The sequence below is a fragment of the Polypterus senegalus genome, chromosome 12, assembly GCF_016835505.1.
Source record: "Polypterus senegalus isolate Bchr_013 chromosome 12, ASM1683550v1, whole genome shotgun sequence".
In the NCBI taxonomy this organism is placed as follows: domain Eukaryota; kingdom Metazoa; phylum Chordata; class Cladistia; order Polypteriformes; family Polypteridae; genus Polypterus; species Polypterus senegalus.
In genome coordinates this window covers 51,851,702-51,876,753 of record NC_053165.1, presented here as the reverse complement: position 1 = coordinate 51,876,753, position 25,052 = coordinate 51,851,702, and the positions used below count along the sequence as shown (strand labels likewise).

The 25,052-nt window shown below is 43.1% G+C and overlaps 1 protein-coding gene across 3 annotated transcripts in view; it reads right to left on the bottom strand.

Moving 5' to 3' along the window:
- Window positions 1-5,949: 5,949 nt before the first annotated feature.
- LOC120540425 overlaps window positions 5,950-25,052 on the bottom strand; it is an 85,379-nt gene continuing 66,276 nt past the window's right edge. For all 3 annotated transcript variants that reach the window (XM_039771216.1, XM_039771217.1, XM_039771218.1), the window contains exon 4: window positions 5,950-9,852. In XM_039771216.1, coding sequence (XP_039627150.1) covers window positions 7,697-9,852 — 2,156 coding nt within the window. In that variant the 3' untranslated portion in view covers window positions 5,950-7,696. The remainder of the gene's footprint in view (window positions 9,853-25,052) is intronic.

The window sequence follows — 25,052 nt, the reverse complement described above, 5'->3', positions numbered from 1 at the left end:
TTACTTCAATTAAAAAAGCAAATACAAGCATATATATTTATTTATAATATATAAATATTACACAAAATATGGAATTTACACACTATTTGTAAAAAAACAAATCTTTTTTATTTACAGTAAGGAGAGCCGGTAAAGATCCACATTAATAAGCTTAATACAGTAAACCCCCACCCCCCCAACCCATGGAAATCTCCATTCTGGAAACTTCTCGCATATTATTTAAGACTCTGGAAATGTTATGGCTGTTATTCAGAATATCAATACTGATAGTCATATAAATAGTAATTCACGTTGTGCATACCGAATATTAAAAACCCTTGTGCTCATTCTTTGCAATTTTTCATTCGAGGCTTTGCAACACTCCGTACATATCCATTTAGCAGGAGTGGTGTTCATCCATCGAGCCCCTTCCTAAACTCTGTTATCGCATTAGAGGTTGTGTCACAGATGTCAGTGCCTATCCTGACAGCAATGGGCATACGAAAGATAAAAAAATAAATCAAATAAAACCAGAACTGTAGATGGGATGGCAGTGGACAGCAGGACAATCTTGTGCTCACACCCACTGGGTCAATTTCAGTTTACCAGTCAACCTAACCTGCACATATTTGGGATATTCGAAGAAACATACAACCTGTGAAAAGTCTACACAGATGCAGCGTGATTGTTCATCCTCTACACAAACAGGGCTTGGGCAGGATTTGAACCTAAAGCTGTGTGGCAACAGTGACAACAAGTGCAACACCAGGGCACCTACTTTCAGAGCATGTGATACATCAGTCCATCTTTGACGATGTTCATGCCACTCCAGGGTCAATAATGTTTGTTGTTGTGTATAGTGAAAGTCCTTACCAGTTCAAACCTTCAACAATCACACGTGCCTTTTGGCAGAGGTTTTCAAAGTACTTAGCCTTGGTGTACAGCTCACGTTTAGTATTTTGGGCTGGATAAGTAGAAATTGTTTGACTCAGATAGCAATTCTGTGCCACATAAATTACCCTGGAGTTTAGAACTTGCATGCCCATTAAACCCTACATTCTAAAGTTCTGGAATATTTAGAACATCGTTACATGTTACAGGGAGGGCAGACTCCAATTGGAGGGCATTGTTACATATTAGGGGTTGGCAGACTCCACTTTGGAGGGCATTGTTACATATTAGGGGTGGACAGACTCCACTTTGAGGGCATTGTTACATATTACGGGTGGGCAGAATCCACTTTGAGGGCATTGTTACATATTAGGGGTGGGCAGACTCCACTTTGGAGGGCTGCAGTAAGTACAGGTATGCATTGCAGCCTGTATTTCTAAGGGACTGGCAGAGAAACCGTTTAGCCTTCAGAACATTTAGTAACAATTTGCACAGTTTTGACGTCACCACACAGCATGTAGCAGAACTGTGGTCAGTGTCACAATCTGCTAAAATCCAAAGGGTACTTGTGAGAGCTGAACACTGGTGTGAATAACAAGTACTAAATAATAAGCTTATCCCTCACTCCGATGTCTGTTAATCAGAAATGTATAGCTTCATAAGAATCATTTAGAAAGGTGGGGTTTGACAAAGACTGAAGAGACTAAGAAGACTGTGATCCCGGCAAGACAGCCATGTGTGAATTATCTGACAGGAGTCCAAACCAAAAGACTATACTAAAGAAAAGCAGATTAACCAAAGGCTTCATATACAGGCCTACTCCTGCTTTGATCATTAGATTACCCATCATGCATTTCAGGAGCAAGTTTGTTCACTTCAGCCACGTGAGGTTATGAAGACAAAAATAATCATCTAGGACACAGGTATGTATCTTGTGCCACAATCCATAATTACACGGGCACAAAATAACATTAACATATGACCGCAAAAACGCTAGCACTTGTGGGCATGTAATCTTTTCATTTATAGCCAGGACTAATTAGATCTTAGGTTTTTGGTTTCTAAGATATGGCCACCAGATACACGAGTTTCATGCTTAGGCAGGTGTGAGCAAAGTTAGAATGGAGACAAGACTCTTTGTAGACTCGAAAACCAAAACGTGGTGTAATTGCCATTGATTTTTTACTTCCGTTTATTTTTTTTTAAAAAAAGGAAAACAACAGCCATTAGATTTGTGTCAAGGAGGATGATCGCACTAGTCAAACAAAAACGTTAAGCATGTCGTATCCAACCGTTCATCCTTTCTGTAACCTGAATATCCGGTTCAGGGTTGTGGGAAGCTTAAAAAGGGGAACCAAACCGTTAAGGAGGCATCGGCCCATCATTGGGCACACTGACACACACTCGCATATAAAGACCCACAAAGGCACTAGAAGAACATGCAGACTCTACACAGGCAGTGCCCAGGCACAGGATTCAAGCGTCAGTGAGGCAGAAGGGCTAATCATGCCACTTTGGTGCCCACAAGTAACTATCCCAGGATCACAAATGAGCGTTAAAGCCATATCTACATGCAACATTTTTTAATTATATGTATTTCTTAAGGCTGCCAAAATGATGAATTATTTAGTAGTGCACCAAATTGGACAAAGGATACATTGTAATCAATTTAATTAAAGTTACAACTTACCACTGGCTAGTGTGCACTATAGAAATTAGTTGTATGAAAATACAATTTACATTATTCACAGCTCTAGGATTTAAAGTCCCTTAGACAGAATGCTTTATAAGCTCTTACTGAACGGGTCACAGTACTCAGACCTTCACAACTTCACATATTCCCTTACTTCAGACTCCAACACTGCAATACTCCATCTTCTCTACCTTCTTTGAGCCCTTGCTCTCAATCAGTTACTCACAGCAGCCAGATCTTTCTACACCTGTCTAAACGTTACATTTTATTGCCAAGAATTATTTCATGGATGTGGTGGCTTGGTGGCGCACTGGTTAGCTGAGCTGCATCATGGATCCAGAGTCCTGCTGGTTGTTTGTGTGGAGTTTGCACATTCATCCCTCGTGTCTACATGGGCTCTTCTCTCCCGTCTTTAGAGATGTGCTGGCTAGAATGCAAACAGCGAGTTTACGAGTGGGCATGAGTGGGTCCTGTGACACATCCTGACCAGGCCTCGTGTCCGGTCATGCACTCAGTGCTGCTGGGATAAACTGCAGACCCCTGCAAACCCAAACTGGATTAAACAGGGTTGGAGAATTTTACGTTAAGTTAGAATTATTTGGAGGTTTTGATATTTGTGTTGTCAATGGACGAGTCACATATACGAGACTGAAGGTGTCAGTTCTTGTCCATTCATTTTTCATTTGGGGTGCACAGGGAGGTCAACAACATGCCAGAAAACAAGCTTAAAAAGGGATGCCAATCCACAGCAAGGAACAAATTATAAAAACGCACTTGCTAATACCAGGTGAACCAGACCTACTGGTGTGCCTCTGGGATGCAAACTCCACAAAGGTCACATCAGTGCAAGTACATGAATCAGGCCCATTGTTCTTTAAGGCAAATCCACTGTGCCACAATCCCACCCAATTTCCATTCCCACTCCACTGCACTGCACTTCAGCCAGACTATATAACTGCCTCTCGAGTTCTGTTCCGGGTAGATGGCACAATAATGAATCCATTGAAATCATGGCTGGGCAGATTCCACAGCAGCGCCTCCTAACACTAGCGCACACTCTGGCACAAAGAACCAATTTGGGTTCCATTAAAAGCACACACCTATGACAGAGTTCAGAACGCCTCCTCGCTGCACCCATTCCTGCTTGTCCAATTGCCCCGGGCACCCGGCACGCATTCTCTCTGTGGTCTTGAACACCCCAACAAAGAAGGTGAAGCTTGACTTGCTTAAGAAGGCAAGTTGCAGACCAACTGCTACCACTTTTCTCGAGCTATGCCAGTCTTTTGGCACCAGCTTCTTTAACTGTAATCTTTTTGGTGAACCTAGTTTTCACTTACAGATAAAAAGTAATGCTGTCAGTTACAAAATGAGTGAAGCACTTTGCATAAACACAAGAAGAGTCACGAAACTTCACTGGAAAGGAAGTGAACAGTACCCAAAAGAAAACTCGACAAAACAAGTGTAAAACTCCTGTCATCATGCAGCGGGCACAGCACAGAGGAAAGCCTGCACGGCTTTTTGGAGCGAATATGTGCCACACACACACACACACACACACACACACACACATATCCCCTGCACGATGCTGTGGCAGCACGTGGAGTCATTAGTGCTGCATTAAGAAATTAATATCACAGCCAAGAAATGTTTGAAAAGGCAAATATCTAGCAGTGGTCTGTCAAATTGTTGTTTATCTTCTCCTCGCCAAAAATCCACAGTAAGATTACTCATATAGTGCATGTCATTGATTTTTTTTCCTTTTTTTTAAAATTGCATATTACTTTGTTATACAAAAATATAATAATTTCTACTGATTGTTCTAGCTGTAAACAGAAAGAGCTGGAAGATCTTTCCTTATCTATTGTTACCACCTGCCAGCTCGAGAAACGCACAGGAAAAGTCCGAGTACAACTTGGTGAGCTACGCTGACAACAGTCTGAAGGGGAGTATGGCCCTTGTATGTATTCAGCCATATCTGCAAGTATCCTTACACAAGTACACAATGACAGCATTCAGTGCTAAATCTTGTCAAACGATTCTACAAGGTATCTTGAAAAGACATACTGTACCGTAACACACACTTTAGAAAAAGGACTAGAAACTCGCAATACATTTTAGTTTGGGCGGCAGTCCAGTTGATTTTTTAGAATTTCTATTCCCTTTCCTTTCTGGCACTAATAAAATGTTCAAATTATCCTGTAGGATAAACAAATGTCCTAATTTGAATCTTGCTAAAATGCCAAAAACAAAAATGGCACGCAGTCTTGATTTTAAACACCACTGGAAAATATCATTACTTCAAAGCCATGTCCATCATCAACTTTCATAAAGAAAAGACTTTTATTGCTATACATTCTCAAAATTTTGACCCACCAACAGTACACAACTATTAACAGCAAGAATTTGTTTGGTTGTGCTCAGTATGATGGATTTAATTTAATGGCAACTATTTAGTACAACTTTCTGATTATCCACCTATCAGTTATCCAAACTCTTTTGTTCTGGCAGTATCAGGTACAAAGAAGGTGCCATCCAGTGAAAAGGATACCAGTGTGTCACAGAAGACACTCATCCAGACTTGGGCATGCTGTGCCAATGCAGTCACCATCAGCTGAAACCGGTGTACCCAAAGAAAAGCCACAATAAACTGACCAATAGAATTGCCTACAAAATTTACCCAAAATGCCAAATGCATCCTACACGTTTACTTCAGCAGTTATAATGGAAAGTACTTGTTATTCACTTGGTCGCCTCTATCAACACTGACTGGAAACCACAGTCTGAAGATTTGTTCTAGTGAACACGCTGTTTCTTAATTCACTAACATACAGTTCGATTTTTTGGATATATCTTACACCCGAGATATACCGTATATACTCACGTATAAGTCGGTTCTTGAATCCCGAAAAATTGATCATGAAATCAGACCCCGACTTATATGCCCGTTCCAAACTACAACACTATCATTTTATTTAAATTTTTTTTTACATCCTTTTTGCCAATCTCGCACCAGTTTCTCAGACACATCAAATTTTGTTGCAGCAGTGCAGTTACCAATTTCTTTTGCCACTTCAACGACTTTTAATTTAAAGAAAGCTTCATATTTTCTGCTGATTGAACCCTCCATCATAGATAAGGGATGCTCTTACGATAAAGGTGTATGAGGGTGTGAGATACAAAAAACACGTAACAGTGCAAACATCACTTTGGAATAGTTTGGGTATTGCCGTGTGGTCACATTGGCACAATACATAAAAAAAACAGGCAGTGTGCTCCGTGGTTACTCTCTCAGGTGGGAGTTAGCATATCAATCTCTTGGACCAATAGCGCGAGTTTTCCACATTCACCTTATGTACAACTGACATTATAAAATACCAGAAATTATACTGTAAAATCAAGCCCCGACTTATACGCGGGAGAACTTATCCGCGAGTATATACGGTATTTAAAATGTAAATCTCCATCCAATGGGTATTTGAACTCAGCTTTGCCCTTAATCAGTGAAGAAACTGCATGAGTCTGGTGAACTGGTAATCGCAACTCAAACCCATAGACTGCTTTTGATATGCAGCTGCCATGGAGCAAAACTGAAAAGGATTCATTCATAACTAAGTGTCGATTGTGCTCGGAATAAATCGATGATCTAGTCATTTGTTCATTTAGTTAAAAACAAGCACGCAAGTCTCTCTTTCTAAATAGGCGGTGATTGTAATACAGACCAATAATTTCAGGTATTGTGATTACGCAGAAAAGAACATTAGAAGCACACAGTCTGTAGGTTTATAGCTGAATGGTTGCTGCACTGGTTAAATGTTTAGGAGCAATGGCTATATAGTAAGATCAGGTCGAGGACTTTCAGACTTGGGCACACTGTGACTTAGTCTTGTGAGGCTACTTCCCAATTTGTAGCTCTTCTCCAATTTCATTTTTACAATACTACTTACCCAAGCCACACAATGTTAGGTTTAGAGCCATGATAGAGCTGCTCAAGACCTTAAGACAACTTGAGGCAGTGCAGCACCATCACCTCAGTAGGTGAACCGCACATGCACCCCCTTGGTGGCTTCAGCTTGTTCTTTTGGATAAATGCTTAAGAAAAAAAGATCTAAGTGGAATCATCAGTGAAATCTGTATTGCACAACCACTGGCAGTCCTCATATGTGACTTCCAGTCTCCCAAAGAAGTCTGTGAAGAGCCGCCAGAATGATAATTGGTTTTTCCCGTTGCATTACCCCAAAACCGGAGCTCATCTTAGTTCTTTGTCAGTTGATGTCTTTCAGGTCTTACAGGTGTACCTCGGCGTAGCAGCAGTTTAATAATGAAAAGGACAGCAGGTCTAAGCAACTGCACTGGAAACGGAAATCGAGATTCACTTCAAGAGACTGCTGAGAAACACCCAAAGGACAGCAATTGCAATGCATTATGGTTTACGATTCAACAATGTAAGTAAAATAAAACTTCAAGTGTTCTGTTCTCCAAACCAGCTGTACACGGTTGCCCACATATTTATGCCTTCATATTTGATGTTACCTTGGTTGTCTACCGCTTTATTCCTATACTTTTTGGGTACCTTTGTTTGTGATCTTTATTCCAATTGACCAAATCTCTATATCTGACATTTTCAAAGTCCACTCTTTCCCTTGACGCCTTTAGGATATTGGACTCTTTATATCTTAATGAGCTGCGTCTACTTTTATGACGGCTGTGTTTATGTTTCCGTTTATTCCTTCAATCACAGCTGTTATTTTTTGAGTGAATTTTAATCCTTCAAGTTTCAATAAAGAGGAGCTGACAAGATGACAGGTACAATGATACCCTGTTGTTTTCCACTGGAACTCAAAAAAACAAACACACTGTGACTTTAACAGTCAGGATCAGGAAACTTGGAATGTGCAACGGGCTGACCAGGTGTAACACGGCCCTCTGACTTCTTCCGAGACACTGACAGAACCTGGGGTGAACCTCCATGCATTCTGAAGCCTTCTGGGTAATGCTTTCTAGCTGCCCATTGGTCCATGGTGTTGGACATCTGTGATTGTCAGAGAAATAAGCTGGCATCTTACTAACGTTTCGTATAAAGTATTGATGGCAACTTATCAGGCAGTCACTGTATGGCCACCACTGGCAAGGCATTCACAGGTCAATGGTGTCGCTGATAATGCTCACTGAATCAATCTGCCGGCTTATTTCTAAAAAAGTTTGCCTTGCTTCTGAATCAGGGTCACACAACTCTTCTCTGTCCTGCAGGCAGTCCTCACGCAGGAAAGGCTCACTCAAGTCGGCTTCTGTCTCTGTGGGCGAGAGTCCCTGGCCTCTGAGCAGAGGAAAGCTGATGGGGACAGACAAGCCTGAAAAGCTGCTGTTTAAGGAGTACTCCGAAGGCTCTGTCCCCAGTCTGCTTGAACTTTGCACTGAAACATCACGGCCTGAAGTTGGGGATTTCCCTTTGGCAACTGGTGACATCTTGTTAGGTGAAGCAGGCGAGTTTCCAATAATCACTGGTGGTGATGTTTTGTAGCTCAGGCTTTTATTTCTGTCCTCTACTGCATTGCCACCAACACCGCCATTTGTCTTCTCCTCTTGTCCACAAGCTGTGTTAAGCTCTGCCAGTGAGCTGCACTTGGTGAGGCTGTAGAGATAATTGGGATCGCTGCTCCTCCGCCTGTAGACTGATTGGGATATTCCATCATTCTGATTGGGACACACTTCTTGAAAAGAAGATTCTGAATTGTCAGCATCAAGGTGGTGTGTCAGGAATCCAGATTGGCTAAAGATACTGTCCTTGACAAGGTGCTCTTTATACAAGGCTTCATCTATGCTGCGGCTCAGGTCGATGGGGGACGGGGGTCGCAGATCGAAGTCGGTCAAGGAAAGGACCGATTCTTTCTCAAAACACACAGTGCTGTGTGAGCGCCGCAACATGGCCAAGTTGTGACTCTTTCCCGCAATGATTCCGCTTTGCTTCAGCAACAAGAGAGAATTGGTGGAGCCACCCCCCTGCGGCGCATAAAGGGCGAGCCGGGCTTTGCTTTCATTGTTTTCTTTCAGGGTCCTCAGAGGAACATTCTCAGGGTGGTTGCGGATCAGATTCTTGCTGATATCTACTCCTGTCCGGTCTTGATTGGTCCTGTTGTTTGGTAGGTCCAGAGTTCCATTTCCCGCCCCGTTCGACTGGTTGCTGCTTTCATACTTTCTGCCCTGCTGCTTGCGGCTACACAGGCTTTGCACAATTTTGACCCAGCAAGTATGACTCCCTGATGTTCCTCTATTATCCCCTTGGCGCCAGTAGACCCAAGTTGCCACCACAAGCATCGAGAAGCCCCATGCCAGTTCCAGGAGGCGATACCAGAACTGAACAAGCCACCATGACCAAGTGAAAAGACGCCAGTCGCCCAAGATATCATATAGCCACAGAATTGCATAAACCTGCAGGCCACAGCAGAGAAGGCCCAGAATGGCACAGATTGTCAAGACTCGGGACAGAACGAGCAGCTGCCTCCTTTGTGAGCTCTCAAGGATATAACCCAGAGCATCTGCAGATCCACCTTCCCGCAAGCCATCTTCTAGAGAAGGGCTGGTTTGTCTCTTCAGCCTTGGGTAAGAGTATAGGTAGCCGGCGTTGAGGAAAGTCCCCCAAGATACTGAGAGCACCTGCAGAACAACTTGAACTGAAGGGTTAAACGCCAGAAAGAGAAGATCTGCTGCTAACAGCAGTGTAGTGTGAAGCACAGCCACAGCTGCCACCACTGGGAGGCGCTGCAGACTGGCCGGTAACACGTGCAGTCGAGCCATTCTGAATGCTAGCAAGCACAGGGTTCCAAAAGCAGAAAGGAGCAGAGGAAAGGCCAGGTTATAGAGCCCCACCTGAGCAGGACGACGGAGAACCTCTTTGGAGCCATAAGGATCTGTTAGGAAATATCCAGCACGACAGCCTCCAGTGATTAATAAAAGAGCACTGGTCAGACACAGGCATGTGCACCTAGGGTACCCCACAATGGGCATCCCGATGAGGTTGATCAGTGACCACAGTGAGAGAAGCAGAAACAGGGACGCAGTGCCATAAACATGCATCTCCCACGCAAAGGCCAATGTGCGCCTCAGGTCATCCCAGGAGAGCGAGGTCCTGTTGAAACTTGGCAGGGGGCTGCAAACACCAGAGCAAGGGTCCCAGGCTGAAGGATGACCCCTACCATGTGGTGTAGAAGCAGGAGTGCCAGGCACAAGGCGATCAAGTGGAGGTATCATCTTGGCATCGAGGCTGTGAGTTGGCTCCTGGGTAGTTGTTGAAACTGCAGGGAGATAAAAAAAAGCAAAAATAAATATTTACTAGAGTCTCATTTCAGAAGCTGCTGGGCCAGTCTGCCTCTATAGGGGCAAAGAGTTTACCTGCCGGTCAAATAACCTGGCAGCTGGCGTCAACCTGCCCGTGACATGCACTTTGCACCCACCTGTCTGACATGTTCCGAGTCCGCCCTCAATAGGATTAAGTCAGCCTGAGCCAGTTGCTAGTCACACATAACCCTATTCCCTGGAATTATAATTCCAGTTAAATAAAGAGGAGGATTGGCTAATGGGATTTTGTACCTATCATGAGCATTAGGCCATTGCTTAAACGATTACATAAGCAGGCAGTATTTCTGGGAACAAATCCACCGGTGCTATAGATCTGTTCATGTCTGTGTGCTTTCAAAAGTCATAGATGATATCTAAGAAAAGGAGGACTAAATTCCTCAGAGGAGTGCATATGAAAAACGCAGAGCTGAGATACCAGGAAAGGCTTCAAGGTCAGTCATTGATAATCGCATAGCTTATTTTTCCTTGGGGTTTCTTACATTTCCTTCTCCCAAAGCAAGAAAATCCTTCAGCAATTCAGGGCCAAGCAACAGTTTTGAGCATCACCACCCTGTAATTACAGATGGCCAGTGCACCGTCCCTTTCCTTCACCAGGCAGGCCTTGTTGGATTGCAAAGGCGTAAATAGCAAAAATGAAATATCACACAGAAATCGATCTAATAAATCTCCAGAAAGAGAAAGGGCATTTTTATATATTTGGTGTAGGCGCTTACCCAAGACAACATACGAGATCAGGATATGTTACGGTTGCAAGGTTTGGAACACTTTTAAACTACTGGGGTTTCTGTATTAGTTACTCATTAAAATGTGATCAGATGGTTAACTAAGTCACAATAATAGACCCAATCTGCTCAATCTAACAAAACACAAACAAATGTAATTCTGTAGGTCAGTACTGAACACATTTAAACATTCACAGTACAGGCTAGAAAAAAAGTTTGTGAACCTGTAGGCCAATGATTGCTCTCAAAGCTCATTGGAGTCAGGTGTTCCAACCAATCAGATATGATTGAGGTGTGGCTTGGACCTGCCTTGTCCTATTAAAAGGAACACTGAATTGGAGACAAATAAAGTATTATCTATCGACTGACTGACTTAATCTCTCAAGAGAGAGCTGGTCATGTTAACTAAGGAACATCAAAAGCACCTCAGAAGATGAATTGTAAAGATACATAAAGTTGAGAAAAGGCTACAAAAGCATTTCTAAAGGCCAGAGTGTTCATCAGTCCACAGTAAGTCAGACGGTCTACAAATTGAGAAAATTCAGTGATGTTGCTACACTCTCTTGGACTGGACGTCCTGCAATCAAGACAGCAAGAGTGCAATATAGAGAAGGTGAAAGAGAACCCTGCAGTAATGGCATAGGACATGCAGAAGTCTCTTAAACTTGCTCAAATCTCTGTTGATATGTCCAGTGTAAGAGAAAACACTTGACAAGAATGGTGTGGTCATGAATGGACACCACAGAGGAAACCTCTGCTCTCTTAAAGGTACACTGTTGCATGTTACATGTTTTTAAAACCCCATCGAGTTGTTCAATTGTGGGACAATGCTCTGTTGATTGATGAGCAGAAAATTCATTTCCTCATATTATATTTCCCACAAAAGCCATTTTATATTTATAATTCATTTAGACCACTTCACAGCAGAGAACGGATTTTACTTTGACATTCGAGTGTGATTTTCTGTTGATTGGTGCCTAAAAAGTGAAATTATAGACAGATAGATACTTTATTAAATCCAAGGGGAAATTCACAATTTATATCGTCTGTGATTCAACGTTATATAAAAAATAAAATGTTAAAACTCCTAAGAGTGTGAAGACTTTTTAAGCACTGTATTTTGAGAAAGGTACCTGGCCTTTGAAGGGCACCCCCAAGTTCTAATCTTGGTAAAACACGGGACTCAACTTCAGTACACTCCTGACTACTTGTCGCTCTTTACATTTCAGCATTTATATTCGAATATATATTCTTTTTTTTTTGTTACACCTTGTAGAAATTTCACATTGTAAACAACATTTTATTGAATTAACATAATTACAATTTAATCTTTCCATTACATATATAAGAAGACTCATATAAAAGAACATTTATATTTTAATCTAGTGTTTAGAAAGTTGGAATACATTTTGTCACCAAAACACACTGCTGCCTTAAGAGAAGTACATCATAGATAGCTAGATAGATAATTTAGCGTAGTTGGCAGGGATAGATAGATAAATAGATCGATAGATCGTTCGAACGAACGAACGATATTTGCCCCAAGGAGGAAATTTGGCTTGATTTTACTGCCCTGTTAAAATTAGCTGGTTGATTCAGTGGGCCTGTCTTAAAGTGATGTTACCAGCCTAGCCCACCACAGTATAGAAAATCGTACTGGCCATAGAAAGAGTTATAGAAGATGTGAAGGATGTCACTTCCCACATTGAAGGAATGCAGTCTCCTAATGAAGTTCCTGCTCTGCAATTTCTTACATAGTTCCTCAGTGTTACAAGACCAGTCCAACCGGTCATTGATGTGGACCCCCAAGTATTTATAGCAATGCACCACCTCCACATCAACTCTCTGAATTGTGATCGAACATAGAGGATCTTTGGTACAGAGAAAGTCAATAACTGGTTCACTGGATTTGCTAATGTTACAGTGCACCCAATTCTTTCTCTACCAAGAAACTAAGCTCTCCACCTGACTCCTATACTTTGTCTCACCAGCATTATCAAGTCCAGAATCATCTGAAAATTCCGACAAGTGACATGACTTGGTTTTATGTTTATAGTCCGAAGTGTACAAAGTGAAGTGAAACACCTGTTCCTGTTGGTGCTCACATCCGTATCAGAAACACAGTCCTCGAGTCTCACAAGCTGCAGTCTGCCAGACTCAAAGTCCATCATCCAGGACACCAGAGGGTCCTCACCTGCATATCTCCAAGTTTGCCCCTTATTGAAGGCACTGAAGAAATCAAAAAACATAATCCTCCCAGTGCTACCAGCTTTGTCCAGGTGAGAATAATCCTTGTAGAGCATATAGATAATTGCATCCTCCACGTCAGACTAGGTGGTCTGTCACACGAGGACTCATATAGTCCAGAACCAGCCTCTCAAAGGTCTTCATGAAGTGAAACGCAAATGCCATTAGGTGAAAGGGTGCCTGTTTCTATTAGTCTATTAATGACACATATGCTCCAAGATTTTTCAGCAAAGAAAGACAGAAGTATTGAGAATAATGCAACAAAAGTTCATACACCTTTTCATCCCATATCTTGGTGTCCAAACTTTTCTGCCTGCTGCACTCACAGAAAGCTTCGTGTCCAGAGTGTTAGGCCAAGGTTGTCAGCTCAGTGCCCATGGACAACTGAATATACTCAGAAAGGTAAGGACCGAGAAGGATTTGAACTCGTGTTATTGGAGCTGTGAGCCAGCAGCACTAACACTGCGACCCCTAGTTAGATATTTTTTCCTTTCTAATTTATCATTAAACTCCGTCTCTCCGTTAGTAGAGTGGGGAGACAGAGCTGGGCACCAAGATGTCAATGCACAGAATAAGATGGGTGCGCATGGACTTTTGTTTTATATCACGCATTGCACAGGGGAGAAAGTGTAAAAGAAAAAAGGTAAATCACAAATGTTAGCAAACTTTATTACAATTTAACTTATATAAAGAATCTTTCCTGAAACATGTTACCGGCAATGTATGAAAGGCAGGCATTATATAGAATGCCTGGCGTTTTTGGGCAAAGTACGAAATATCCAAATTATTTCAATATTATATATACCTTCCCGAGGCACTGTATGTAATACCTAGACATCATATAGAATAACAAATGCTATTTAGGCAAAGTATTAAAAGAGAGTCATGAAAAGGCTTTTATTGAAAAGACGTACAGTATATGAAAGTGAAAGAGATACAAAATCAATTATAGGACTTTCTTATTGAGGAAAACAAGAGAAAATAAAATATGAACCTACTTGTTGACACGTGACAATAGAAACGTCATTAGCGGGAGTATTTCATACTTTGCCAGTTTGTCTTTTGGCATTGCATAGAATGCCAAGGAAATGTGTGACATATTAAATCGTTTCATACTTTGCCGTCCAAGTTTCGGCATTCTATATATTGCCTAGGCATTCTATACAATGCCAGCCTTTCATACATTGGCGGTAACATATACAACATTCTTGGTGTTTCCATCTGACGCAAAGACCCCCAAGCTGCAATAAATAACTCTGGAGATAATATGTCTCTACCTGTGTTGGGTCGAAGCCATCAAAAAAATAATTAAACACTTGATTAAAGGAAAAGTTCAATGCAATGGGCAATCAAACATGCATTTCTTGGTGGAAAGGCAAGCGTATTAAGCATCAAACTGCCATCACAACTTGTATAACGTTTCCGTCGCCAGATCACACGTTAGTATTTCTTTGTCCTTGTCCCATCCCTGTGGCCAAACGTTACACATCAGAAACCTGACTTATGGTGAGAACCTGTGTGCCAAATTCAAGTCTGTAGCTTGAAAACCAAAGCTGTGCATAAATGAAGAAAGATGGAGGTGGAGATTGTGGACTATGCCTCCTGAAACCACAAGCTACAACAGTCAGAGATGTCTGCCTTGAATTAATCGTACAAATCACAGCAGCGTGCCTCAATTTCCTTTTTCTTAATTTTGTTTCTATTGCAAATTGCAGCTCTCATTTGGAGCCCGCATACCACGAGTTGGCCGAGATTTTATTTGCCTAAACAGACGTTCCTCACCCAAACCTGCCTGCTTCCTTGTTGAGGTCACAGATTTTGCATTCCGACCCAAACTGTCCCTCTGCCAACCTCCAGATACCAACTTACTTTCTAAAACACAAGAAGTCTGAAATACAAGGTCAAGGACTCAACAGCTTGCAGCTGGCAAAGCTTTTGGCAGTGGCGTCTAGGTTAGAGGCTGCCTCGCATGAACTGAACAACACATGCCTTGCATTCCGGGCATTTCAAACACAGATACAGAATAGTGAGGGGCAGATGTCGTGGCTAACAAGTCACAGGCAGTCCAGAAGGCAGGCCAGACTGTACAACACTGAGACGGGTGAAATGGTGGATGTGGATCAAGACAGCCAGAACTCTTCTTGCCACTAGAGGTCACTGTACACTTAGATGTCACTCAACCCCACTCCTCGCTGCCCACTTTGGCCTCCACTATGTCATTGGGTGCTGTGCTTCTCAAAGGTTGCTCAAAGGCAGATAAGCAAAGAGAAAGTCTTCCTGATGCTTGTGAAGGTCACAGCACAAGCCTCGAAGATCCGTCTCTTTACATGTCGCGCTGAAGAGCAGCATTTATGAAGATGTTATCCCTCAGACCTCTCTGCCTAGCAAGCTGGTGGCAGAGTTGAAGCCTGAGCATCACAGACATATCTGCTTCGCTGTATGGCAGGAGTCATGCCATTATAAAGCAGGGCCCTGTCTGTCTCTGTACTACAGCCATGATGATGTTAAAAAACATCTGATATGTCTGTCCATATCTCTATTACAGCTGTGGTAGAGCAGCGATGTCTGGGATATGCTTGTGTGTGTAAAATCATAATTGAAAAGTGGAGTCCTCTTTGTCATTTCTGTCCGTTTCTGTTACAGCTCTGCTAAAGAAACAGCCACTCTGTCTTTCTAATTAAACGGAGATGAAGCTCGTTCCATCCCTCGCCACATCTTTGGCCGTCTGTGTGACTCAACTGCCCCACTGATAAAGCCGGAGACCCTTTGAGATGTCTGTCTGTATGCATCAAATACAAACATAATGTACATATGTCTGTTAATATCTATGTGTGCTACAGCCGTGATGAAGGGGACTCCACTCGGATCCATTGAAGCTGTGTGCATCCATGCTGCATTATTGAAACTGGACCTTCTCGTATGCACTGGTTTGTGTGTCCAGTCAGTCCACCACTGTAGGCTAAGGCTGGAGGGGTTTAGATATACCTGTTCAAACATCAGTCTTAATAAAGTATATATCTAATGGGGGCTGCTGGGCCCCCCCGGACACACCTAATTATCTGGCTTATGGAGCCAAGACGTCTTGGACATAGCCGTCTTTCTGAATGTTCCTCTTGCAGCCACTATAAGGCTGGGGACCTTCACACATCTGTCTGTCTGTCTGTCTATCTCTAATAAATAAATGTTGAAGCTGGAGATGGTGAGATGTGTTTGCATGACTGTATGTTAGTCATGATGCAGTGGGGGGGTGTAGTGAAGCTGAGCCAGGTCCTTCTTGGGCACATCTGACTCTTTCTAAACACTGCAGTGACAAAGCAGGGCCTGAAGGACAAGTCTATCTGTTTGAATGTCCACACTGCAGTGATGATGAAGGGGAGGCCTCCTTGAATCATCGGTCTATCCAACTCGGCTCATTTTGTTCATGGATTATGAGCTCCACGTGCTTACGCATCATTTTCAAGAGTAAATTACTAACCCATACAAAATTTACATAAACAGACACACAGACAAAGTGGACAAATGGTAAAACTGAAAAAGATCAAAATGATTAACAAACAAATGGTGGCAATTTAGAGTCTCTGTATCAAAAAATTGCCGAGTACCCTGGGCCTGACTGTCTCAAGTCCTGAACTTGTAGTCCATCATATACATCAGTCTGGATTTCAGCCCTGCTAAAATGTTGGCCGCTCTAGCTTGTGTCTGCAGTGAAGCTGGGACCCCCTAGCTCATGTCTGTCTGTCTGTCCTTCAATTGTCATTAACAGGGGACATCTCTGACCTGCCCTGTTAGAGGCTCCAACATGTCTAAGTGTGCAGCAGTGGCAGATCCCCCTATCACGGCTGTATTATGATTCTGTGACAATGCAACGTTTCCCTGTAATGTTCTTTTTTGTTGATTATATAAATTGAGACTTTTTTACTACAGTTTCCACAGCTCCAGTGCCAAGCTGCATATGGTTTAAATTACCAGCTACTTTAAGACAACTTTAAAAGCCCCCACTACCATCACCAGCTTGTTTCGTAACTGTGCAGTCACACAGAAACAGCTGCCTTTGCACTGCTGGTACACGAGTGCTAAATGTGTAGGGAGCGGCAGGGTGAATAGGCAACAATGGAATGAAACCGAGATCCTGTTCAACACAGCAGAACGTGAAATGAGAGACGCTGCGTGACGCACCCATACAATGCACAAGGTCACGCAGTATGGGTGGCGAGCTGCCACTATAGGCTGAGGCGCTGCAAGAGGTGCCGTCCCCATCTGTCTGTTTTGTGTCATCTCACGCTGTGTTATGGAAAAGAGCTGCACTTCACCCAGTCCACCCGTCGGAACTCCAGCCTGCCAGCACAGATAAGTGGCAGCCAGCAGAGAAGGGGCTGTTGTCTGACCTAATCTCACCCTGCAAAGTACTGAGGAGATGACAAAGGAATATGACTGAGGGGATTCCATCCACTGCATAAACTAAAGTCAGGGCTCACACTGGAAGCTCATTATTGCTTTGTATTCCTTCAGCACTGTAAAGTCTTTTCTTTGTATAGTTCCGTTCACAGTTACCGCCTTACAATAGGTGGGCAAGGAAAAATATCACAAAATTAATTACTGCCACCCAGAGAGAAAAAGACTTCACTTTTCCTTAAGTGGTTTTGCCGAGACTTTTTTTTTTTTCCATTTCATTTTTAGCCAGCCATAACTTGAGGTTTTGCATTAAAAGCAGTGTTGGGGATAAACTTTCACTTCCAGCAAGGGGGTCTGAAACTTCTTGCCAGGCTGTTCTCATTCACACAAATTAAAAGAATGTCCGGGCCATCCACGTTTAAGAGCTTGGAGGCACTGGGAGAGGATTTGCTTTCAGTTTAGTGTCCCCACATGATGACTCACTCTTTATGTCTTTTTTTTTGTTGGATAAAACCCAGAAAAACTACAACAAAAAAAATCTTCCAGTTATCCACCACATCTTCTGGCAAAGAATCATTGTTTAACGCAAAAAGAGAGAGAAAAAAAATAAAAGCACAAGATTTGAGAATAAGAAGGTGTCATATGAGATGTCTGGGGCCCGTTGTGGAGCGAGACAACAGAACGGCAGCCACGGTGGGGCTGAACAGCGACTAGTCTGGTTGGACATTTACGGAGACGACAGGCAGAGGCAAGAGTCACTTGACATGTGGGATCCATTGATGAGATAAGACTTGCTGCTGTTTTGGATGACATAGTAATCAGGAGGTGATTTATCCAAAGGGGCAGATACAGGTAAGGTGAGAGGAAATCTGAGCCAGGAATTGGAATCTTTAGTAGCTGATCTGATTGCTAGTCTCCTGCTTGGCAGTGGCCTAAAGCATTAAGTGTGGGGGGACCACAAGAAGACTAAGTTATGCCCTTCAAATCAGGCAGCATTGATTCCACATAGGCCCCTACGACCAAAGACAGGCAGTCTAAGGGCTGTTATGGAACAGTGGGATCCTAGAGTTATGGGATTAGGTTACCCAATGGTGACCCCACTTTGGTGAATGAACACTAACTTTGTAGCTGGAGCTCAGAATTAAACACCAGGGGGATTGAACACAGCTGACCCTTTCCAGAGTTAACAGAGTTTAGATGCAGGAGGATGACAGTGACAGCTATCTGGCACAAAGGAAGAAAGAGTGGCCAAGCCGTGGAAAGGATGAGAAAATTAATTGGGTGGATGCTTAGGGGAACTGAGACAGAAAAGAAAACAAGCAACAGGGGCCCAGCTCTTACACAGCAAAGCACAGACTGGGCCTACAGGCGTTTCTTGCTTTGCTGTGTGCTGTGGTTTTCTTGCCTCTCCTGTGTCGTCCTCCCTAATTATTAAAACAAACATCTTCAGGGTATGCGTCTTCCTATCTGTCTCTCCGAATCCAGGTTTGTGTGGTTTGGGGAGAAACACTAGCACTCGGGCTAAGATACAGAAGAGTGTATTACTAGTCAGCCAGGAGGAACACAAATGAAATAAGACCACGCAAATTGAAAGGGTGTTCATATGGACTCCGCTACATCTACACTCTCTCTCTCTCATATATATATATATATATATATATATATATACACACACATACACAGTGGGTACGGAAAGTATTCAGACCCCCTTCAATTTTTCACTCTTTGTTATATTGCAGCCATTTGCTAAATTCATTTAAATCAGTATTTAGTAGAAGCCCCCTTTTGAGCTAATACAGCCATGAGTCTTCTTGGTAAAGATGCAACAAGTTTTTCACACCTGGATTTGGGGATCCTATGCCATTCCTCCTTGCAGATCCTCTCCAGTTCTGTCAGGTTGAATGGTAAACGTTGGTGGACAGCCATTTTTAGGTCTCTCCAGAGATGCTCAATTGGGTTTAAGTCAGGGCTCTGGCTGGGCCATTCAAGAACAGTCACAGAGTTGTTGTGAAGCCACTCCTTCGTTATTTTAGCTGTGTGCTTAGGGTCATTGTCTTGTTGGAAGGTAAACCTTCGGCCCAGTCTGAGGTCCTTAGCACTGGAGAAGGTTTTTGTCCAGGATATCCCTGTACTTGGCCGCATTCATCTTTCCCTCGATTGCAACCAGTCATCCTGTCCCTGCAGCTGAAAAACACCCCCACAGCATGATGCTGCCACCGCCATGCTTCACTGTGGGGACTGTATTGGACAAGTGATGAGCAGTGCCTGGTTGTCTCCACACATACCGCTTAGAATTAAGGCCAAAAAGTTCCATCTTGGTCTCATCAGACCAGAGAATCTTATTTCTCACCATCTCAGAGTTCTTCAGGTGTCTTTTAGCAAACTCCATGCGGGCTGTCATGTGTCTTGCCTCTCCTCAGTGTGTATATATACACATTATATTGGGTCTGGCAATAAAAGACAAAGAGTAGGACAGCTGCTGCACAGGCTTTTAAATGTTCGAAGCACTGCGAGAGATGCAGATCACGCGCCATGGCAGCAGTGTGGTAATGTGCCTCACTGGCATTACCAGCAATTAAATAAAATTAGTTTAGTGTCCTCTGCAGTGTTAAGAGAGAGGCATTTGTTTGGGGAGTTAAGAAAAAAGAAAAGAGAGAGAACAGGAAAGAATGAGAGGTTGCAGGAGAAGGCAGGAAGCAGGAGGAGAAAGCTGGTGCAGGAGAGCGAGCGAGTGCAGGCTCGCGTACAGCTGAGCAGGGAGCCTGGGTATTTGGCCAGGACCCAAGGAGTAGTCGTAGTGGTCGTTCCCGCTGAGCATTTAGTGAAGAGCGGGAGTGACCGGAAGGTGGATTACTCGTCGCGTAAGGCCACGGAAGGCAGCGGGAGTCGGGACTTGGGATATGAAAGCCCCAGCATGAGCACCCTGGTTGCAGGGGAAGTGAAGTTGCTGTTTGGTGGAGCTGATCAAGCAAAGAGGAGGTAAAAGTAAAAAGAAAACTGTATTTGTTTCCTATTGTATCACCGTTTAAAAGGGAGTTTCGGAGGAGTGCCCGCATCTCCTTGGGGTGCGTTCAGCCCCCCTCTTCACAGTGCAAGCGGCAGAGATGCAAAGTGCCTGGCACATAGTGCAGGCCAGGGGGGTGTTGGCAAGTGAAGCGAGCTGGGTGCGAACTCTCTAGTAAGACATAAACCATCTGTCCACATGGACTCCATTACACAAGACATGGCATTAACTATCTGGTGGTATTGTCTTTATAATGGCATGTGAGGATGAAATGCACTCTTGTACCAAGTTTTACCAAGGAGATTCTATACACACAGTGCCAGGAAATGTGTGAACTTCCATTATTGTGTCTATTTGACACAGGACCCTCTTAGCTGCATCAATATGTCATATCCACTGACTGCTACTAACTCACTATTATAGCTTTCTCTTCTCAGCATCCTGGGGACCCACTCCAGGAGAATGGACCTTCTTAAACCCGAGCCACACCAAACTGGGTAAACAGCACCACCTAGCTTGACTACGTGCATTTTATACATCCGCTACTGCTGAAACAGTCTGGATCAACTGCAGCACCATTGTCTCTGTGAAAACGTAATGTGGCACCAGCGTTTTTATCACTGTCTGTCTCCGTGTTCTGTTAGGAGTCTTCTTCAAATACTGGTAAGTACTGATAGAAATCTGGTGTTCTCAGCTGTACTTGCTTTTGCAAGTGGGTGCTTCTGGTCACATGGGCTGGCAGTGAGAGTCTACCCTGACATTATCAAAATGAAAACCCATTGCTGCAAGAAATAATCCTCCTCTCCCAGACGCATTGCCACCCTTCCACCCAGCTCAGCTCAGCTCAATGTCTCAATGTCCACAGTCCTCTAATAGTCCATGGAAGTGCTTCTGAACCCCTGTCCATGCGAGTTCCTAGCACTTCCAGGTCAGATGAAAACTCCTTCTTTAACCCGGAAGCACATCATTCCCTTTGTCCATGTGACTAGGACACACTTCCGGGTTGTATGAAAAATAATCGTTGCTCCTTCCTCCAGCTCCATCTAGTTGCCCCTGTGGTATCCAGCAGGGCTGTGGATGAAAACTCCATTGTCCATAATTCCCTGCTGGTATTTGGGGCACCTCCATGTTGCAGGGAGGTCTGCACCAGGTGGCCTGGGGGTATTGGCCGGGGTGACTGGCCAGCCATAGACCACACACTTCACAATCCTGGAGCGCTGCAACAGCTCTGTAGTTTAGTCATCTGGCCTACAAATCTCTCTAATATAATAAAAAAAATCTTGGGGCGAGACGTGACTTTTTCAGAGAGATACTTTCACATCCCACAAGATGAGACTTTGTGACAAGAGATTTAAAAGAAAAAAAAAAAAGAGTAGATGACAAAGTAGAATGTCATAAAGAATTCAAAAACGTTGGCATGATGCACATAATTTTTTGCATTTATATAGCGCTTTTCTCACTACTCAAAGCGCTCAGCAATTGCAGGTTAAGGGCCTTTTGCTCAAGGGCCCAACAGAGCAGAGTCCTTTTTGGCATTTACGAGATTCGAACCAGCAACCTTCCAATTGCCAGTGCAGATCCCTAGCCTCAGAGCCACCACTCTGCCTGGTAATATATGTATATATAATATGTAATATCTATATAATAGATAGATGTGAAAGGCACTATATAATAGATAGAAAGGCACTATAATAATAATTCTTTGCATTTATATAGAGCTTTTCTCACTACTCAAAGCGCTCAGCAATTGCAGCTTAAGGGCCCAACAGAGCAGAGTCCTTTTTGGCATTTACGAGATTCGAACCAGCAACCTTCCAATTGCCAGTGCAGATCCCTAGCCTCAGAGCCACATACAGAGCAGGTTAAAGATAATGGAAGTACTAAAATTCGAAAGTCTCAAAAAAAAAATAATAGTAAAGATCGCATTCGCGCAAACAAACGAAAATTATTACTTGGTGAAATAACAGCACAGCAAAGAAGAGATCAAATATATTGTTCGGATTTATACTTTAAGTCAGAGACTTGTAGATCATCTAATTTGTGTTGCTATCAGGGAAAAGTAGTGATTCTTCCCAATGAAGAGGCATATCCATGAGAATTAAAAGATTTGTTGTTTGGTGAAAGTGAGATCCACATATGCGAGCGGCTGGAGATATAAAGTGCCTGGCGTGTAGCACAGGCTGGGGAGGTTGGTGAGTGAAGTAAGTAGGAGGCTTCATCCCCTAGTGCTTCTAAAAACTGAACAAATGTTTGTATTATTTTGCCAAAGCTTTAAGAGCTTATGTTTGTTTAGGCACTTTATTTTTATATTAGTGAAACATGTGGACCTTTGGTCCTAAAACGAACTGCTACAAAAGGTTAGATGTAAAGAACAGTAAATTCTCTGCCATTGTTTACAAACTAACAGCTGGTTATGAATACTCAACATGTGCGATGCTGAGCCGCGGACCTGCTATATGCACCCTCAGTTAAAAGTGGCCTGTCATCCCAATGTGCTCTGTCCCCTCTCCTTGCTGCTCCCTGACCTTCATCAAAAGCCGTGAGCAGTAACAGTGACTTGACACCTGTACTTTCCAAGTAGCACCCTTTCTGCCTCACTGTTTACCCAGGTAGACAGTGGGCCACAGCACTGATACCACCTAAAGTATGCTCTTTACTGGATACACTAGTGCCTCTGATAAAAGTGTGCTGGCTTCCCAACTGGCATCTCTTTGTGCCCCGGTCATTTCAATATTGAATCTCTAACTCTAACTCATCTCTACTAGCTAACTGAAACTGTCTCAGGATGGAAGCGAGCTGATGCCAGAGAAGGTGATGTCTGCTGTGCTAGGGGAGTTTTTAAATACGAATAATTTTGGTAAGAGTGCGCAACCTCATAGTACTCCACTCCAGGGCCTGTGCCATCATTTCTCTTCTTCCAGGTTGGACTAGCATTGACACTACCATTTGCCAGATCTTCTTTTAATCACCTTTTAATGTAGCCCCTTAACCAACTTGCTCTGCTGTATTTGAGGTGCCCGGGCCTCAGAATGAAGTTGTTATTTGCCGAGTCCTCACAAATTAACCACATTGGGATTGCTTGCCTGACAGCGTTTGATGAGCTCCACTCCCAGAAAAGCCTAGTCTGTCTTGTAACATGCCTCTGTAATTAAGTAGTAATTAAAAAGCAGAGACCTTAAACTGGCTCAGCGTTTCATACTGCCTGCATGAAACCACAGGAATGGCCTGGCAGCCGCCTGTCAGAGCTCCACAGATCACTGCGACTCACAGTCGGTTTCTCCGAGATCCTCTATTCAGTTTGTTCATCCTTCATGGCCTCTGCAACTTAAACGCAATTGCCCATCTAGGTGTGTGCCCAGTTTTGCCCTCCCGTTCTCCATGCCTCATTGGTTTCTTAGTAAATGTGCTTCTGGGCATACGTAGTGGAGCCAGACACGTGGCTCATATTTTGAAACAATGGAAACATTTGTCCCAGACGAATGCTGCTTGTTGGGACCTGTCCATTGTGTGCTGGATCTGATGCTGTGAATTGTTTTCCCGAGGTTTTCTCAAGTCTCAACTCACGATTACAAAATGAGAAGAAATACAGATGCTTCTCTTGATAGACTGTGGGGGGTTCCCTACGGTGTCAGAAACAAGATTTTAGATGTGAGAAAATGAAATTCAGATGATGCAATGGAACACATTGGAAATGTGGAAAGCCTTTGGAAGCACATATTCCCATTACATATGGCCTGTTCCTGGAAGTGCTGCACAGAGTGGATGCGACTCTCACTCAGCATCTCTGCTCTTAGCCAGAGCGACTTTGAAAATCCATCTGCCCTCTCACGACATTTGAAACAAAAAGATATTTTCAGATGTTCACCCATCTGAAGAACCCTGACCACAATGTGGTGTCCTCTGGGGCTCCCACGCTTTGCTGCTCAAGGAGGTTTCCTCCCCATAGCCATGGCGCACTCCTTTTCAAATGAAATAATTGGAGGCTTCTCTTGTGAGTGGCTTGCCAAACCGACTGTAAGTAAATTTTGTTCTGTTTTTATTTTTGGAATATTGCAGCTCAATCTGAAAGTCGCATTTGCTCAAGGCTTGCACTTTCATGTATTTCCAAGCCTGGTCTTCTGGCACTCCCCATGGAGACATGAAGGTTTATGAAAACTCGCTCTGTTTAGACACTGAATGCTAGTGCTTAGTCCTTCATGAGCTCCAAGAGGACCAGTAGATGAGCATTTCTTGCATCCTTTAGAAGATGTCTTTGAGTCCCTTATACCGGTGTGAAAAAATAAATGCACACCATGAAATGTTTCTTCTTTTTTAACATTTGAGAACATATCAAGATTTGATCTTCATTTAAACAGTATCTGTAGATAAAGGTGATATAACAAACATCATTCACATTTTAGAGTCCATTATATAATTTAAAAAAACAAACTTGTAAATTTTGCATGTGGAAAATGTTAGTACACCCCTACTTTCATCACCTAAAATTACAATCAGATGCACCAGATCATCTGCAAATGAATAGAACAACATTAGAGAGGATCCTGTCTTATTTAACCCTCAGCCATTTAGTTTGATTTGCTCTTTTCAGTTGTGTGTTATCGCCATGACTTGATCAAAAGAGTTCCCCAAGCCCTTCAGAAAGAGAGTCATAGATACCAAGTCAACCATTCCACTGTGTAGAAGATCATATAGAAATGGAGAAGATTTCAACCAACTGCCAACTTGTCCAGGCCAAGGTCAAACCAGCAGGTTCAGCTAGTGAGCAGAACAG